This window comes from Nycticebus coucang, chromosome 9 (assembly GCF_027406575.1).
Source record: "Nycticebus coucang isolate mNycCou1 chromosome 9, mNycCou1.pri, whole genome shotgun sequence".
NCBI lineage: Eukaryota > Metazoa > Chordata > Mammalia > Primates > Lorisidae > Nycticebus > Nycticebus coucang.
This window is the reverse complement of record NC_069788.1, coordinates 123,371,240-123,389,084: the sequence shown is the minus strand read 5'-3', so window position 1 is coordinate 123,389,084 and position 17,845 is coordinate 123,371,240. Positions and strand designations below refer to the sequence as shown.

The 17,845-nt window shown below is 42.9% G+C and overlaps 2 protein-coding genes across 3 annotated transcripts; both read right to left on the bottom strand.

Moving 5' to 3' along the window:
- Positions 1-868: 868 nt before the first annotated feature.
- Positions 869-9,870, bottom strand: GARIN2 (golgi associated RAB2 interactor family member 2). Its single transcript, XM_053602277.1, has 4 exons — positions 9,712-9,870; positions 5,572-5,771; positions 4,423-4,966; positions 869-1,120 (listed from the first exon to the last, which is right to left on the bottom strand). Exons 1-4 carry the CDS (start codon positions 9,868-9,870, stop codon positions 869-871), a joined length of 1,155 nt encoding a protein of 384 aa, XP_053458252.1.
- A 7,213-nt stretch (positions 9,871-17,083) lies between these two features.
- LOC128593906 (prothymosin alpha-like) lies at positions 17,084-17,504 on the bottom strand. Of its 2 annotated transcripts, XM_053602286.1 has the most exons (2): positions 17,318-17,504; positions 17,084-17,272 (listed from the first exon to the last, which is right to left on the bottom strand). In XM_053602286.1, the coding sequence occupies exons 1-2, from the start codon at positions 17,502-17,504 to the stop codon at positions 17,127-17,129; spliced, it is 333 nt and encodes a 110-aa protein (XP_053458261.1). In that variant the 3' UTR covers positions 17,084-17,126. The 2 variants fall into 2 exon arrangements, with proteins under 2 accessions (XP_053458261.1, XP_053458260.1); XM_053602285.1 differs by having other exon boundaries at positions 17,084-17,504.
- Between the last annotated feature and the right edge of the window lie 341 nt (positions 17,505-17,845).

Genomic DNA, 17,845 nt, shown 5'->3' with positions numbered 1-17,845 from the left:
TTGCAAGTTATTAGAGCAAAGTTGTATTTAATCTTTCTCCATGACATTTTACTATTTTTCCTATTTGATGAGGTAACTCCTTTTTAAGTTTCAAATTTCACCATTTTTAAAAATATGGTTGTCCCAATGGTTTACCAGTTCTATCTGTCTTTTTGAAGAATGAAGCAAGCTTTTTTTTTTTTTAATCACTTCAAATTACTAAAGACTTTGAAGTTAACTTCTTTTGGGGGGTTAATTTTTCTTATTCTTCTTTGTTCTTTTTTATATTAAAAAGGTAGACATTGTTCATTATATTCCTCATGTTTCTTCTTAGTAATATAAGCATTTAGATCTAGTTTCTTTTTAGATGTTACCCGAGAATGGTCAGATTAACTTTTATCTTTCTGACATCACAATGCTCACTCACAATCAGCTTGCAATCAAGCATGCAGTAAAGCTACTGAAATTATGAAAATCATTTTATCAGATTATTAAGTTATTATTTGAAAGTGTAGAGACTGATATAGAGAAGATATCCAGAGGAGGAAAATACAGATCATTGTAAAGATAAAAGAAGTACCCTGAATCACTATAGAAATCAATGTCCCAACTCCCAAATGCAGACACTGTGGTTCTATCGCATGTTCTGAAGCACACACAATTGGCAGCAGGCAAACAGCCCAACAGGCCAACTGAGTGGTGTGAGAAGCTGGAATGAAAATAAAAGTTAGCCAAGGTGGAACCAAATGTGGATGGTTAAACGTGAACTATGTTATCATTCAGTTACACCATATCTGTCTCTGAGAATCTTTAGTTGTAAATGCCTCAGTTACAGGGACCTTAAAGCATGCTGTCTTTACTTGGCGCCCCTGGCATTTTCTGTCCTCACCTACCTGGATCCTATAACGTTTAGAGCTGGGTTTTGAAAATCAGTCATCTTTACTTCAGAGCTTTTCTCACTCCTCTCTTCGCATATAGTTGTTTCACTCTCTCCTGGAGTCAAGGTAGCGTGAAAATATCTTCTACCTTCTAAAGTCAGTGTTATGTTTGAGATGGTGACATGTTTTGAGGGTTCTTTAAGTTCACTCTTACTTTTTGAATTTCGTAGACATCCAGGCTTCAGAATATTTTTTCTTTTTTCCTTTGAAAATAACAAGCAGCAGCAAATCAGGTAATAGAAGAGCGTCGTACAGAAATAGATTGCCTATGGAGCAGCCTCTGATACAAGGACCATTTCATCTGGATCTACTGAGTGCTTGCAGAGTGCAGGCACAGCCATCAGCGCGTGAGGCCAGTGGAGGTGTTGGCGGCAGGAGTGTGGGAGCCGGGGCTGCCCCTGCAGCCTGACACAACACGTGTGCACCAATATCACCTCACACAAGACAGCTAGCACTTAATTACTGTACTGCTCTGTGAACTGTCAATGCAAAGTAGGTTTTCCAGAAATGCCTTTCCACCTACTTCCCAATCTGAAGTTGCTCTTAATTAAGAGCATCTAATAGGTTCAGACTAATGCAAAAGAGTTCATTTCTCAAAAGACTTAGAAACTGTACCTACAACTTACTACCCTAAAATCTCTTTCTCCTAATTTCCTGGTTAATACACCATGCTTCCCAAGCACTCTCTGACTGCCTCAGGAGCTCTCACTCTGGCCTCAAAGCAATCTGTCAACAAGCTCTGACCTCTCTTTCTAACACCCTTCCCATCTGTACCTTGGTCTTCCCACCACCCTTACCTAGTCTGTTACCTCTATTATTTTCCCCTGAAAATAATGCAATAATTTTCTTCTTTAAAGATAAAACTCCATTAAGTCATACATATTTATTATGGAATATTTGAAAAATCCTCAAAGGAATAAAGTGAAAGGTAGAAAATTATTGCATACATGATTCCACTGCCCAGAAACAACTATTCTTACAGCTCATTGCCTTTATACTTTTGTCTATTTATTTTGTATACATCTCCTTTGAGATTATATTAAAGTTTTGTTTCCTACCTTTTTCACTTAGCATTTTACTACAAGATTTTTTTCTCCTGTCATTAAAAATTGTGAGCCAGGCACGGGGGCTCACGCCTGTAATCCTTGCACTCTGGGAGGTCAAGGTGGGAGGATCCCTTGAGCTTAGGAGTTTAAGACCCACCTGAGCAAGGGTGAGAACGTATCTCTACTAAAAATAGAAAAATTAGCCAGGTGTTGTGGCAGGCACCTATAGTCCCAGCTACTTGGGAGGCTGAGGCAGGAGGATCATTTGAGCCCAGGGGTTCAAGGTTGCTGTGAGCTAGGCTGATGCCTCATTACTCTAGCCCGGAACAACAGAGTGAGACTCTGTCTCAAAAAAAAAAAAAAAAAGATTGTGTGCAAAGCTACTTGAAGTTTTCCTAATTAAAAATTAATTAACTTTGTTGTAGAAATCAGAGAATTTACAAAAGTATAAATAAGACATAAATTGCTGATAATCCTACTATCTAGACATAAACTGCTATTCATAATATGGGATTTTTTCTTTTAGTGTGTGTCAATGTATTTTATATAATAGAAATCACACATTTCATTTTTTAACCAATCTTCTATCATGAACATTTTATAAGCCAAGAAATGTTCTTCAACAATTTTAATGGCTTTAGAGTAGTAATTCATTTAATAACTATTTACTGCATGTTTATGAACTTGCAAGATACTATGGTAGCTCCTAAACAAGCTAAATATGACTGGCCGAGTATGGTGGCTCATACCTGTAATCCCAGCACTTTGAGAGGCTGAGGTCAGTGGATTTCCCTGAGCTCATAGGTTCAAGACCAGCCTGAGCAAGAGGGAGACCCTGTCTCTAAAAATAGCCAGGCATTGTGGCAGGCACCTGTCATCCCAGCTACTCAGGAGGCTGAGGCAAGAGAATTGCTTAAACCCAAGGAGGTGAAGGTTGCTGTGAGCTGTGATGCCACTGCACTATACCAAGGGTGGCAAAGTGAGACTCTGTCTCAAAAAAAAAAAAAAATATATATATATATATAAATATGACACCTGTTCTTCATAAATTTAAATTTGTCTAGCCATTTCTCTGTGGTGGATGTTTAGGTCAATTTCATGCCTTTATTATTTCATGATTAGAAATATGGCATGAATAACATCTTTGTAGCTCAATCCTGCTTCCTATTTGTGATTAATTCCTTAGGCAAGATCACTAGAAGTGGAATCATTGAGTGGAAGGGTATAAATGTTTTTAAGATCCTTGAGTCCAAATCATTTCAATAAAGTTTGTACCAATTCTTACTCCTACCACAAATTTCTATGAATTCCTAGTTGAACACATTTTTACTAACACTGGGTATTTTTATTCTTTCTGGAGACAAAGTCTCAATCTGGCACCCTAACTAGAGTTACATGGCATTATAGCTCACAGCAACCTCAAGTTCTTGGGCTCAAGCGATCCTCTTGCCTCAGTTTTTCTATTTTTAGTAGACGGGGTCTTGCTCCTGCTCAGACTGGTCTTGAACTCATGAGCTCAGGCAATCCACCCACCTCGGCCTCCCAGAGTGCTAGGATTACAGGGGTGTGCCACTGCGCCCAGCCTGTTTTTATTCTTCTAGTTGATATTTACATGGATTTTTTTCCCCCTAAGTTCTCATTTCTTTGTTTATTAGCAAGGTTAAACTTTTTCTCTATTTATAGGCAGTGACATATCTATCATTGCCCTTTGCCATTTCTCTATTGTGGACCAAGGGGAAATTTTTCCACAGCAGTCCCAACAGATTTCTTTACCAACAATCCATCCTGCCATCAGATTGATCTTTTTAAAACACAGCTCCTTCATTCCCTTGCACAGAAGCCTTTGATTGCTGAGGTTTACCCAAAGAGTGATGTCCCCACTTCTTAATTTGGCAGTAGAGACTTGCAAGCAACTTTCCAATCCTGCATTCTAATGTTCTCCATATATATTATGCTCCAACCCAGTGGAACTATACATTCTTGGACATGGCTTTGTATTTTTCCACCTTTTGGCCTCTTCTTAAGCCACTCCTTTCTTTTTTGTTTTCCTATTTCCACCCTCCTCTTTACCTATTGGAATTATATCACATCCTCCAAGGTTCTGGGTATTTCTATATACATTTAAATCTTAATATAACTTAAAATCTTAAAATAGCACATTGTACTAATATCCTTGTTTTAGAAGGGAAGAAACTGAGGCTCACGTAAGTTCTGTGACTTGGACAAAGTCACACAAACTAATATGCCTCAAGTTGATTTTCTAATGATAATTAGGAGACTGATGGTAAGGGTGGTCACTGCCAATTTCAAGAGACATCTTACAACTCCATTTTACCCAGGGACCATTCAGATCAGGTTCCATAGCATTTTGACATTCAACGTCAGCTAACTGGAATGTGATCTGGGTTGCTGCTCGAGTTCTGGATTATTGAAACATGAAAGTCTCCTGCATCACATACCTTTTCCTCTTGCTTGGCCCTTATTATGTCATCATTTTCAAACACCACTGTAACCCCTGAGAAATGTGTCGCATCAGAGAAGTCTGTGACCTCTGTGACATCTGTGACTTCTGTGAAAATTCTTACATCTGGGACCTCTGTGATCTCATTTTCTGGAATGTCCGTGACATCTGTGATGTCAGTAATGTCTGTGAATTCTGAAAACTCTATGCTGTCCACGACCAGGGGGTCTGAGTGTGCGCGTGTGTACAGGCTCGGCACAGCTGTGAATGCTGCGGGGATGTCCATGATGTCCATGGAGCCTGTGACGTCTGTGCTGTTTGTATTTTCGGAGGTGCTCGAGACCTCTGAGACTTTAGAAAGTTTGGCTTTCTCCTGATTCAAGAGAGAGATGAGGTCCACCCATTTAGAGAACAGGGTGTCCTGTTTACAGGCAGGGGCGCAGAGCTGTAAGTAGTAGGCTCGGCCACTCACGAGCTTCACTTTGAGGCGCATGTTCTCAGCATCATGCACAGAGAGGGTCACGAACTGCAGAGGGAGAAACCTGAAAGCAAACGCAAAGGTGGCATCACCTGGAGACCCGACTGGAGGCCTAGAGAAAGCTCTTTCTTTTTTGCCTTTTAACAATTTGAAGGGTGAAACTCGGGACAACAGGTTTGGCTCCCAGATATGTCTGGGAAACGGCTCCTGAGGCCCATCTCATCTTATACGCCCAAGACTCTGATATACTAAAAAACCCACAATACCAACTATTTGCCTTGAGAAACTGTCCATTTTAATTCATCCTATAAAGTTGAGACTGAAAGTTGAGTGATTTTCCCAGGATCATAGAGCAATTTTAGTGGCTGAGACAAGACCAGAGCTAACTCTGATGGAAGTTAGGATGCTGGAGGAAGAGCAGCTATGTCCTAGAGGGGCCACGTATTATGAATTCCTGTTTCTTAGGTTTACTGAAAAAAAAACAAAAAAACAAAACTGCTTGTTTGGCTGCCTTTGTCATAAATGGTTTAGCCTGACTTTAAGACACTACACTTTGTCATTTGCAGCAAGTACAACACTCCTTGGGAGCAGCTGTCATCAGAGTTTCCAGCTCTACAGGGTAAAGCAAACTTTCTGAGAGTGCCTTCATTTCTTCTCTTTGTAACTTACCTAGTGAGCACCAGTTTCTCTGTAGGTGGAGATGTCAGGAGACTTTTAAACAGAGGTTGTTTATCTTTTGGGACAGTGGGTGTCAAATGTGCCAGCAGCATCACAGTGGGGATCCTGTTGGTGGGACTGGAAGAACAGATGCCTACGGTCACCCAGTTGGCTCGGTTATGAAGGTAAATGGATTCACCTCGCCTGTTGACCTGAGTGCAAAGAACAGGAAGAGGAGTTGTCTGGTAAAATGCATGGGCCCAACAACCATGCTAACATGAGCAGCATCAGGGAACGCAGGAGGTAAAGGAGAAATGGCTGGGCGCTGTGGCTCATGCCTATAATCCTAGCACTCTGGGATGCTGAGGCTGGCAGATTGCCTGAGATCAGGAGTTGAGTTCAAGACCAGCCTGAGCAAAAGCAAGACCCCATCTCTAAAAAAAAAAGAAGAAAAGCTGGGCATTGTGGTGGGTGTGTGTAGTCCCAGCTACTCCAGAGGCGGAGGCAAGAGAATCGCATGAGACCAAGAGTTTGAGGTTGTTGTGAGCTATGATGCCATGGCACTCAGCCCCAGGGAGACTGAGTGAGACTCTGTCTCAAAAAAAAAAAAAAAAAAAGAAATGAACCATAGTGCATTTGTTTCTTCACATGTTCATGTTAATTCCTTTTTTTTTTTTGAGATAGAGTCTCACTTTGTCACCCTTAGTTGAGTGCCATGGCATCACAGCTCACAGCGACCTCCAACTCTTGGGCTTAAGTGATTCTCTTGCCTCAGCTTCCCTAGTAGCTGGGATTACAGGTGCCCACCACAATGCCTGGCTATTTTTTGTTGCATTTCTCATTGCTGTTTAAGCTGACTGGGGCCGGGTTCGAGCCCACCACCCTCGGTGTATGGGGCTGGCACGCTACCCACTGAGCCATGGGAGCTGCCCTGATGTTCATGTTAATTAAGATACTGCTGACAGACATAGTCCCTGACCTGTGGGGGACTACCAGGGAAGGCAAACATTGAACAGTCTAAGTATGTGACTAGTTATTATTATAAGAGGTTCTACCAATCGATACAATCAATACAAGTGCAAGATATTATGGGAACACTTAACAGGGGACTTGACTTATTTTAGAGTGGGATTATGGGCTGTACTGGGAACCATTTAACAGCTAGCTCTTTGAAGGTACACACATTTACACATTTATTTAAAAAGTTACTGGGATGGCGCCTGTGGCTCAGTGAGTAGGGCGCTGGCCCATATACCGAGAGTGGCGGGTTTGAACCCGGCCCTGGCCAAACTGCATAGCTGGATGTTGTGGCGGGCGCCTGTAGTCCCAGCTCCTTGGGAGGCTGAGGCAAGAGAATCGCTTAAGACCAGGAGCTGGAGGTTGCTGTAAGCAGTGCCGCCTCTACCGAGGGCGACAAACTGAGACTGTCTCTTAAAAAAAAAAAAAATTACTGATTTAAAAGATGATAGCATACAATTTATACATCATATATAGTATTTGTTAGTTTAAATTTTGAGAGCCAATTGATAAAATTCCACAAGTCTTTGCCAAAGTCTTGTGTGTATAACCTCATAGATAAAGGAATAGGAACAATGAGTTTTGAATATTTATTGCCTTTGTTTTGGATACAATCTAAATGTAAGTTTATATAATTTGATTTTTAATAATGGCTGTGTTTAACAACTGAGTTGCAAATTTTTTTGAACTCTTACAAATCAGCCAGCTCCAGCACACGCCTGCCCATGGGGCTGTAGGAGTCTCTCCTGAAGAAGGGACCTCCAGCTAAGACCTGCTCAGTGTGGAGATAAACTGGCCAGGTGGAGAGGAGAGGGCTCTAGGCTGAGGATTTGTGTAAAAGCCTAAAGTACAAGAATCTTGGCCAAATCTCTGCCAGTTGGTAGATGAGACCACAGAACAGAAGACTGGGCATAGTGGCTCACTCCTGTAACCCTAGCGGTCTGGGAGGTCCAGGTGAGTGGATCCTTTGACCTCAGGAGTTCTAGACCAGCCTGAGCAAGAGCAAGACCCCATCTCTATTAAAAATAGAGAAACTAGCCAGGAGGGCACTTGTAGGTCCCAGCTACTCAGGAGGCTGAGGCAGGAAGATCGCTTGAGCCCATGAGTTTGAGGTTGCTGTGAGCTGTGATGCCAGGGGAGACTCTACCTACAGTGAGCCTCTGTCTCAAAAAAAAAAAAAAAACAACAAAACAAAACAAAAGTAACTGCAGACAGACAGGGACATGAAGGAAGCCAGGGAGCACTACACTGTGGTTTCTTAGCTGTGTAATAACTGGTTCAATTTAAAAAGTAAATTGCTTGGGCCTGGTGTGGTGGCTCATGCCTATAATCCTAGCACTCTGGGAGGCCAAGGTGGGTGAAAAGCTTGAGCTCAGAAGTTCAAGACCAGACTGAGCAAAAAAAGTGAGACCCCCCCATCTTTACTAAAAATAGAAAAACTGAGGCAAGAGGATCGCTTGAGCCCAAGAGTTGGAGGTTTCTGTGAGCTATGACGCCATGACATCCTACCCAGGCGACAGCCTGAGACTCTGTCTCAAAAAAAAAAAAAAAAAAAAATTAAATCACTGGGAAACATGTCCAGAAAGAGAGAGGAGCCCACACTACTGGTTACCCACCCAGGCCACACCCTCTTCCTGATTGACAGGCTCCGTGGTTGCATCCAGAGTCCTTCCCAGGGAGGATAACTTGCTCAGGAGTAAAATCTTGATTAAGCTGCAGGTCAGGGTGGTCTCACCACCACCCCCTTGGCAGTGGCTGGTTGCAGTCTGGGTGTGTGACCCAGCCAGACACAAGTGAGGCCTCCTGGTGACTGTGGGAAAGGTTTGCCAGCCCTCACAAAGAGTCATCAGGATGAGACTTTTTTATTGCTGGCAACTGTCTGTCACTGTCCTGTTGGGGTGTGATGTCCTGAGGGGAGCTAGCTTGAGGGAGATCAAGCCAAAAGAGAGAAACTGGATCCTCTACTTTGCAGTGAGCTCTGCCCTGGGGCTCTTGCACTCTATTTGAGATCATTGTTTTTCTGTTCCTTTTAAACCTGTTGAGTCGGGAATCTGGGTAACTTGCTACCAAAGACATACTAACCGCAGGGGGCTGTGCATCTTCATGGGTATGACTTACCAAATTATGATACTATGTCATTTCCTTAGAGTGTGCAAAAGGTAATTCAGGGAGGGTGTGAGAAGAAAGGTAAAGAAATAAAATTAAAAATATGAACAGCAAAGAAGTATGTAGAAGGCAAAGTACCTCAAATCGTGACTTTCCACATGCATTCTGGGGACATCGGAAGCACATCGGATGTTTCTGGCAACTTCCTTCCTATGGTACTCTGGAAGTAGGGTGGTTACGCTAATGCTCAGGTACCAGTGCGGGGAACATGTTTATGAAAGATGAAGCTTCCTTACCTTTTGAAGAAGTGTCTGTTGACCTCCCTGTCAGCCCTCTGTGGGATTAGCAGAGAAGCTGAGTGAGGGGGTTGCAGTTAGACGCAGTAGGGCAATGTCCAGTGTTAGATTTTGTCGTGGCATTTCTCTGAAGTTTATAGGTATGGCCCATAGCCTTGAACTCATTTCTTATTTCTTTTTCTGAATTTTTAAATGTTGAATGTTTAGAGAAAAGTTAGCACTGCTCCCAAGGATATTGAAATGCAGTTTCATTCATAATGTATGTACACTCTGATGAGAAGGAAGCTTTTCTCCCTGACTCTCTCTGATGATGATTATATTTTACCTTTAAAACTAAGACGTGAGATTCATTTTAATTCCTAGTTGTGTCATAGATGTTTTTCTTCAAAATGCCTTCTAAGAAAGAAGTTATCTATATGATTTTCTGTGGCAGGATATTCTAAAAATCACTTCTCATAATGTTGGGAAGTTTATGATAGAATGATAATTATGGTAGAATTAAGACAGAATTCCTTTGTAAGAGTTTGTTGGGAATATTTGATGTGAATGTCCTTTAACATCGTATAATTATTTCAGGTTGTTTAAAGTTCCAAAACTGTTCCCTTTAACAGTATCACACATTTCCTTGGCACATTTAAAACAATTCTCCTCCCAACCTTTTCAGTTGTCTTTAAGAAAATTAATTACTGATGGATGTTATTAGAACTTAATTCAAGTCTCCAATATTATTTACCTGGATAAAATTGCTCTCTAGCATGGGAGGAGATATAAAAGGGTCATACTCTCCTCCGTCCAGCATACTTTGAAGATCTCCTGGACCCTGGGAGCGTGGGACACAGAGGGCCTCCTGCCGGTTGGTCCTGGTGGCTGGCTTCCTGTCATTCTTCTTCATTGTACTTACATAAAGACTTCAAGAGATTGAGGAAGGGCGAAACAATGAATACAGATGGGATATAACACCATAATTCAGTTGCTTCATTTATTCACTATTTAGCACATTTTATCAATACCAGTGATATGCTTGGCTTCTCAATAGGACTAAGATCCCTGCCTTCATGCAACTTACACTCTAAGGAGAGGCATGGCAGTAAGCAAGCTTAGAAAAAAAAAGCTTGCTTTTGGATGATAGGGATTATAAAGACTCTAAAACAGACACATATAGAAACAAGTGACAGGGGTGTGGGGCTGGCGACATTCTTTCGGGTATTAGGAAAGGCCTCTCCAGGAGGTTTCTCAGTAGATGACCTCCACAAACCATTGTTTTCTTGTTATTTATTGGAATAAGCTCTCTCTTTGTCACCCAGGCCAAAGCGTAGGGGCATGGATCATAGCTCACTGCAACCTTGAACTCCTGGCCTCAAATGATCCTCTTGCCTCAGCCTCCCTGAGCAGTAGGATCTATAGTCATGAGCCCACACCCAGCTAATTTTTCTACTTTTTGTAGAGATGGAGCTCTAGGTATGTTGCTGGTCTCAAACTCCTGGCCTCAAGTAGTCCTCTTGTCTCAGCCTTCCAAAGTGCTAGGATTACAGGCACTGCACCCAACCATAAACCATTATTTTCAATCTTCTTAATCAATGATGCTACTACTCTTTCCATCCTGTAGGGTTCTCAAATCCTTTCCTGTAAGTAGGATATCAAAACTGTACTAAAGACATTCGGAAGCTGTAGCTCAGTGGCTAGGGCACCGGCCATGTAAAGCGGGGTTGGCAGATTTGAACCCAGCCGGGGCCTGCCAAACAACAATGACAACTATAATAAGAAAATAGCTGGGCATTGTGTGGTCCCAGCTACTTGGGAGGCTGAAGCAAGAGAATCGCTTAAGCCCAAGAGTTTGAGGTTGCTGTGAGCTGTGATGCCACAGCACTCTACTGAGGGCAACATAGTGAAAGTCTGTCTCAAAAAAACAAAATAAAACTGTACTAAACCGAGAATACTTCCTCCAGCCTATTCACCCAAAGCAGGGCCTTGCTCTTGGTTGAGAGGTATATAATGATAGTTTACTCGCTGTTCTCTCATTCTGGCTTTCTGTGAAAAATGCTTCAACAGACAACAATGACTGTTTGCCACTGGGTTTCCCCTTTCATCAACCAGAAATGAAAATTCCTTCTGTTCATAGATTCAAAAGATCACCCTTCCCACTTGAATAGATATTTCTCCAAAGAAAATAGGCCTATGAAAAGATGCTCTACATCACTAATAATTAGGGAAATGCAAGTCAAAACAGTAGTGAGATATCACCTCACACTCTAGGATGGCTACTATAAAGAAAACAAAAAATACATTTCGGCAAGCATGTGGAGAAATTTGAATGTCTGAGCACAGTTGGGGGGAATGTGAAATGGTGCAGTACTGTGGAAAACAGTATGGCGGTTCCTCAAAAATCAAACTAAGAATTACCATGTGATACAGCAACTTTACTTTTGGGTATGTGCCCAAAAGCACTGAAAGCAGGATCTTGAACATGTACACTCAGGTTTATAGCAATAATACTCAGAATAGCTAACATGTGGCAGCAACCTAAGTGTCCTTCAACATACAAATGGATAGACAAAATATAGTATATACGTTAAAAATGGATATTATGGCAGCACCCGTAGCTCAGTGGGTAGGGTGCCGGCCACATATACCCAGGCTGGCAGGTTTGAACCCAGCCAGGGCCAGCTAAAACAATAACGACAACTGCAACAAAAAAAATAGCTGGGGGCAGCACCTGTGGCTCAAAGGAGTAGGGTGCTGGCCCCATATGTCAGAAAAAAAGCCGGGTGTTGTGGCAGGTATCTGTAGTCCCAGCTACTTGGGAGGCTGAGGCAAGAGAATCACTTGAGCCCAAGTGTTTGAGGTTGCTGTGAGCTGTGATGCCACAGCACTCTACCCAGGGTGACAGCTTGAGACTCTGTCCCCCAACAAAAAGGAATATTATTCATCCTTAAAAAGGAAGGAAATTCTGACACTTGCTGTAACATGGATGAAGCTTGAGGACAAGTAAGCTAGTCACAAAATGACAGATACCTATGATTCCATTTGTACGAGGTGCTTACCCTAGTCAAATTCACAGAGACGCAAGGTAGAGTGGTGTTTGCCAGCGGCTGAGGGGAGGGGCTGTTAAGGAGTTACTGTTTAATAGGAATATAGTTTCAGTTTTACAAGATCAAAAGGATTAGGGAGATGGATGGTGGCCATAGTTGTAACAACATTAGGAATATATTCAATACCCTTGAATCATACACTTAAAAATTATTAAGATGAGGCCAGGTGTGGTGGCTCACACCTATAATCCTACAGTGTCTTATTTTAAGGTGTGCTCCCAAAGATGCGCTAGGTCTTATTTTCAGGAGACGTCTTATCTTTCCTGTTAAGTAGGTCTTATTTTCGGGGAAACAGGGTAGCACTCTGGGGGGCCACGATGGGTGGATAGCTTCAGCTCAGAAGTTTGAGACCAGCCTGAGCAAAAGTAAGACCCTATCTCTACTAAAAATAGAAAAACTAGGATCAAAGAAGTAGGGCGCTGGCCCCATATACTGGAGGTAGCGGGTTCAAACCCCACCCCAGCCAAAAACTGCAAAAAAAAAAAAAAAAAGAAAGAAGGAAAAGAAAAACTGAGGTAAGAAGATTGCTTGAGCCCAAGAGTATGAGGTTGCTGTGAGTTGTGATGCCAGGGCACTCTGCCCAGGGCAACGGCTTGAGACCCTGTCTCAAAAAAAAAAAATTGAAAAAAAATTTCTCTCCCCTCCTCACAAACTGCACACCAGTTAAAGGAAGGGTACTTAGCCTGATAAGCAGGGGATCCCGTGTGTGTGTGTGTGTGTGTGTGTTTCCACCTCAGTTCCTCCACGGACACTCCTTTTTCCCCAGCCCAAGCCGGTGGTGAGAGGTGAGCATGCTGCTGCAGGGCAGCCAGGCGGGGGGTGCAGAGACCAGGCACCCGGCCCTGGGCACAGCCAGCTGGGGGATTCACATCTCGGAGCTGAGTTACCACCACCAGCCTTTCTGTGGGTGGCAACTGAGTGTCTCCTTTTAGACATTTCACATGTGTATCGAGGGAAAGGAAAATGAGTCAAGAAGGGTAAGAGGGTAAAGAAAGTGAAATATATTCCATAGAAGCTAAAATACAAAAAAGAACAAGACAAAGAACATTCAGAAAAAAAGAGATAAAACAGCCACCACCTCCAACAGAGAGGATGGGAAATAATAACCAAAAATTCCTGTGTGAACATTTTGTGGGGGCCAGGAAAGGCTTCACATGCTCTGTCTCGGTCAACCCTAACAACACAGTGGCGTAGCACTACTAAGGTATTTATTTTATCGCCCACACAACTCCCCCTGAGGCAGGAGAAGTAACTTACCCAGCATCACACAGTCCGTAAGTTCCGGGGTCGGGATTCAGACCCTCCTAGCCTGAGTGTGGGACCTAGTGCCCTTGCCCCAGTGCTCCACCCTGCCGTGGGGGCTGGAAGATGGGCATGAGAGTGGCCACAGTGAGAGGGGTCAGGCTAGGCCAGGATGGTAGGGAGGAGAATGAGGGATAGCACCACAAGTTTCCTCCTCTTCCTTCCTGAAGAATTTATTCCTGAATGCATTAGGTGGGACAGACAGGCAGGAAGTGCCCTGGAGAAGTGAAGAGCCACGGTTCAGAGCCTAAGGGGACAGAATAGTCACAAGGCCTTGCGCACCTGACATGTGAGTTCACACGCCTTCTCTCTCTTTTTTTTTTTTTGTAGAGACAGAGTCTCACTTTATGGCCCTCGGTAGAGTGCCGTGGCCTCACACAGCTCACAGCAACCTCCAACTCCTGGGCTTAAGCGATTCTCTTGCCTCAGCCTCCCGAGTAGCTGGGACTACAGGCGCCCGCCACAACGCCCGGCTATTTTTTGGTTGCAGTTTGGCCGGGGCCGGATTTGAACCCGCCACCCTCGGTATATGGGGCCGGCGCCTTACCGACTGAGCCACAGGCGCCGCCCCACACGCCTTCTCTTAAAATCTAGAAAAGTTTGTCACAATAGGCTGCATCTTTGATTCCCCAGGAGATAGGAAGAGGAGAATAAAGCTTGGACAGCGAAGGGAAGAGAAGAGAAAGGGAGAGAGAGGAAGAAAGAGGGGACGGGCAGGAGAAGGTGTGGCCACTGGCTGGGTTCAGGCTCAGCCGGTGAACCCCTGCCCCTTACCTCAACTCAGGCCGGGCCGCAATCCTCTCTTGGAGATGAAGTTTTCAACTCACTTGAGTTTGGGCTTCCTCCTTTTCATGATGAAGTCTTTAGTGAGACAAACAAAAAATAGAAAATAAAAGGTATACAAAAGAAGCTGATTTCAATTCTAATCCTTACTCTCGTTTCCAACGTGGGGTCCATGCCTTAGAAATAGTTCTTCTAACTGCACTGAGTAACAGAAGCACAGTCAAGGCTGCTGCCCACGTTTGAGCCGAGCTGTTGCTAATGAGCCTCATCATGTCTTTTGGTGAGTGGAACCAGACAGCCTGGGGTCTGCAAGCTCATCATCGGCCTGGAACTGCCAAATGGTGAAATTCTAAACTCCTATGGCTGATGAGCATGTTTGATAATGTGTCAAAGGAAATAATACCAACTGTACTAACCCAGGTTGCATTTAATTGCCAAATAAAATGTGTTCCTTGTGGTTATTCAAAAACTTTTTGTTGACATCTTTGAATAAAATTAAGGAAGTTCCACTCTGGGTGTGGTGGCTCGCACTTGTAGTCCTAGCATTCTGGGAAGTCGAGGTGGCAGAATTGCTTGAGATCAGGAGTTTGAGACCAGCCTGAGCAAGAGTGAGACCCAGTTTCTACTAAAAATAGAAAAATTAACTGGGCATGGTGGTACATGTCTGTAGTCCCACCTACTTGAGAGGCTGAGGCAGGAAGATTTCTTGAGCCCAGGAGTTTGAGGTTGCTGTGAGCTATGATGATGCCACTGCACTCTACCGAGGGCAAGAGAGTGAGACTGTCTCAAAAAGAAAAAAGAAAAAGTTCCAGTATAAAACTAGTAGAATGATGTCAGAGGCTTGGGAGAAGGTCCAAGGCACTGGAGCTGAGTCTTCTAAGAAATGCACAGAGGGTGATGGCCCAGAGGGCAGCAGACAGATACTGTTATGGGGAAATTCTAAGTAATAAGAAAACATTCTGTTATATAATTAGTATTTTTTCTTTCTTAGTGGTACATAAAATAATGAGATACGTTATAACTGATAGATCTTTTTTTATTATTAAATCATAGCTGTGTACATTAATGCGATCATGGGGCACCATACACTGGTTTTATAAACAGTTTGACACATTTTCATCACACTGGTTAACATAGCCTTCCTGGCATTTTCTTAGTTATTGCATTAAGACATTTATATTCTACATTTACTAAGTTTCACATGTACCCTTGTAAGATGCACCACAGGTGTAATCCCACCAATCACCCTCCCTCCGCCCATCCCTCCCCCCTCCCTCCTCTTCCTCTCCTCCTTTCTCATATTCTTAGGTTGTAACTGGGTTATAGCTTTCATGTGAAAGCCATAAATTAGTTTCATAGTAGGACTGAGTACACTGAATACTTTTTCTTCCATTCTTTAGATACTTTACTAAGAAGAATATGATCCAGCTCCATCCATGTAAACATGAAAGAGGTAAAGTCTCCATCTTTCTTTAATGCTGCATAATATTCCATGGTGTACATATCCACAATTTATTAATCCATTTGTGGATCAATGGGCACTTGGGCTTTTTCCATGACTTAGCAATTGTGAATTGGGCTGCAATAAATATTTTGGTACAAATATCTTTGTTATAATGTGATTTTTCGTCTTCTGGGTATATACCTAGTAGAGGAATTATAGGATTGAATGGCAGATCTATGTTTAGATCTCTATGTGTTCTCCAAACATCTTTCCAAAAGGAATGTATTAATTTGCATTCCCACCAACAGTGTAGAAGTGATCCCTTTTCTCCACATCCACGCCAACATCTCTGGTCTTGGGACTTTGTGATTTGTGCTAATCTTACTGGAGTTAGATGATATCTCAAAGTAGTTTTGATTTGCATTTCTCTGATGATTAAAGATGTTGAGCACTTTTTCATATGTCTGTAGGCCACGCGCCTGTCTTCTTCAGAGAAGTTTCTCTTCAAGTCCCTTGCCCAGCCTGCAATGGGATTACTTGTTCTTTTCTTGCTTATACGTTTGAGTTCTCTGTGGATTCTGGTTATTAAACCTTTGTTGGAGACATAACCTGCAAATATCTTCTCTCAGAATGGGAGATACTGTGTTCTTGGCTGTGCAGAAGCTTTTTAGTTTGATCAGGTCCCAGTATTGTATTTTTGAAGCTGCTTCAATTGCCCGGGGGGGGTGTGTGTGTGTCCTCCTCAGACTTGCACAGACCGATTTCTTCAAGGGTTTTCCCTGCACTCTCTTCTATTAGTTTTTTTTTTTTGTTAGAACAACTCAGCAAAATAAAATTCCCGTTTATTGTTGGACAACATTGTTTCACACATACATCAAACAGGCCAAAAAAAAAAAAAAAGAAAAGATAATAAACAGCAACTTCATAGACAAAAAAAAAAAAGAAAGAAAAAAAAAGAAACCTTTTATCTTTGGCCTTTTTAAGCATCTCATACAAACCAACTACTTATAGTACAGCTAAGTACATACACAAAAAAAGTTATTGGAATGCTCGGAATAAGATTGTTTTTTGTTGTTGTTTTTGCTTTTTTTTACAAGGTTTTTTTCTCCTTTGAGATTATAATGAACATGGTCACACCACAAGCAAAGTCATAGTGTCAGAAGTAGAACAGAGACTGCTCTGAAGGCTGGTGTGGTCATCTGAGATCATTAAAAATGGCTGACCCCTAACAATATGTACAAAAATATAAAATGTAAATGAAAAATACAAACAAATTTCCTTTTTAAAGTACTTTGAAGAAAAAAAAACAGGGCCTTGGAAGTTTTGGTTCTTTTTTCCTCCCCTGTTGCAAATCCTCGTGGTTTTGGTTGGGTAGTGAAGAGCGCGTGTCACCTGCAGGCGGCGCTGTCTGCGGCAGGCGGGCCTCGCTACCCGTAGGTGACCACGTTTAGATTCTGAGACGGGAAGTGGAGGGTGCATACGTCACGGTGGCCCCTTTTTTTTTAAGTTTAACTTTTCCTTCTTTGCTGTCTAGTCATCCTCCTCAGTCTTCTGCTTTTTGGTGTCAACATCCTCATCCTCATCATCTTCAGCTGCCCTTTTGCCTGTGGTGGCCTCAGCTTCCTCATCTTCATCTCCATCCTCTTCTTCACCACCACCTTCCTCCTCCTCTTCCTCTTCTTCCCTGCCTTCCTCCCCACCTTCTTCCTCTTCCTCCCCGCCTTCCTCCCCACCTTCTTCCTCTTCTTCATCGACCTCCTGGTCAGCCTCCTGCTCCCCATGTTCCTCATTAGCGTTCCCATTAGCAGGGGCGTCTCTTCCATTCTCTGCCTCATCCACAACTTCCTTCTTCTCCTTTAAGTCCTTGGTAGCGACCTCGGAGCTGGTGTCCACCGCTGTGTCCGACATGGTGGAGCACATCGGTGATCCCAGGCGGGGATGGAAAAGAAAGTGGGAGTTCAGGGATCCTGGTGATAAAGCTGCTGGAGTCACAGCTGCAGAGGTGGTTGCCACCAGGAGGAAGCCAGACCCAGGAACAATGCAAAGATGGCTTTTCAGAGCCGCCAGTCTCTCTTCTAGTATTTTTATAGTTTCATGTCTTAAGTTTAAATCTTTAATCCAGTGAGAGTCTATCTTAGTTAATGGTGAAAGGTGTGGGTCCAGTTTCAGTCTTCTACAGGTTGCCAGCCAGTTCACCCAGCACCATTTGTTAAATTGGGAATCTTTCCCCCACTTTTCCCCACTTTTTA

Bases quoted from the DNA above. Each gene is read 5' to 3' on its own strand.
- GARIN2 (XM_053602277.1), bottom strand. From the start codon at position 9,870: ATGAAGAAGAATGACAGGAAGCCAGCCACCAGGACCAACCGGCAGGAG. The intron at 4,967-5,571 runs GTAAGTTACAAA...GTTTGCTTTCAG, and splicing joins GAGAAACTGGTGCTCACTAG to GTTTCTCCCTCTGCAGTTCG. The intron at 1,121-4,422 runs GTATGTGATGCA...TTATTTTCAAAG, and splicing joins GGGCCAAGCAAGAGGAAAAG to GAAAAAAGAAAAAATATTCT.
- LOC128593906 (XM_053602285.1), bottom strand. From the start codon at position 17,504: ATGTCGGACACAGCGGTGGACACCAGCTCCGAGGTCGCTACCAAGGAC.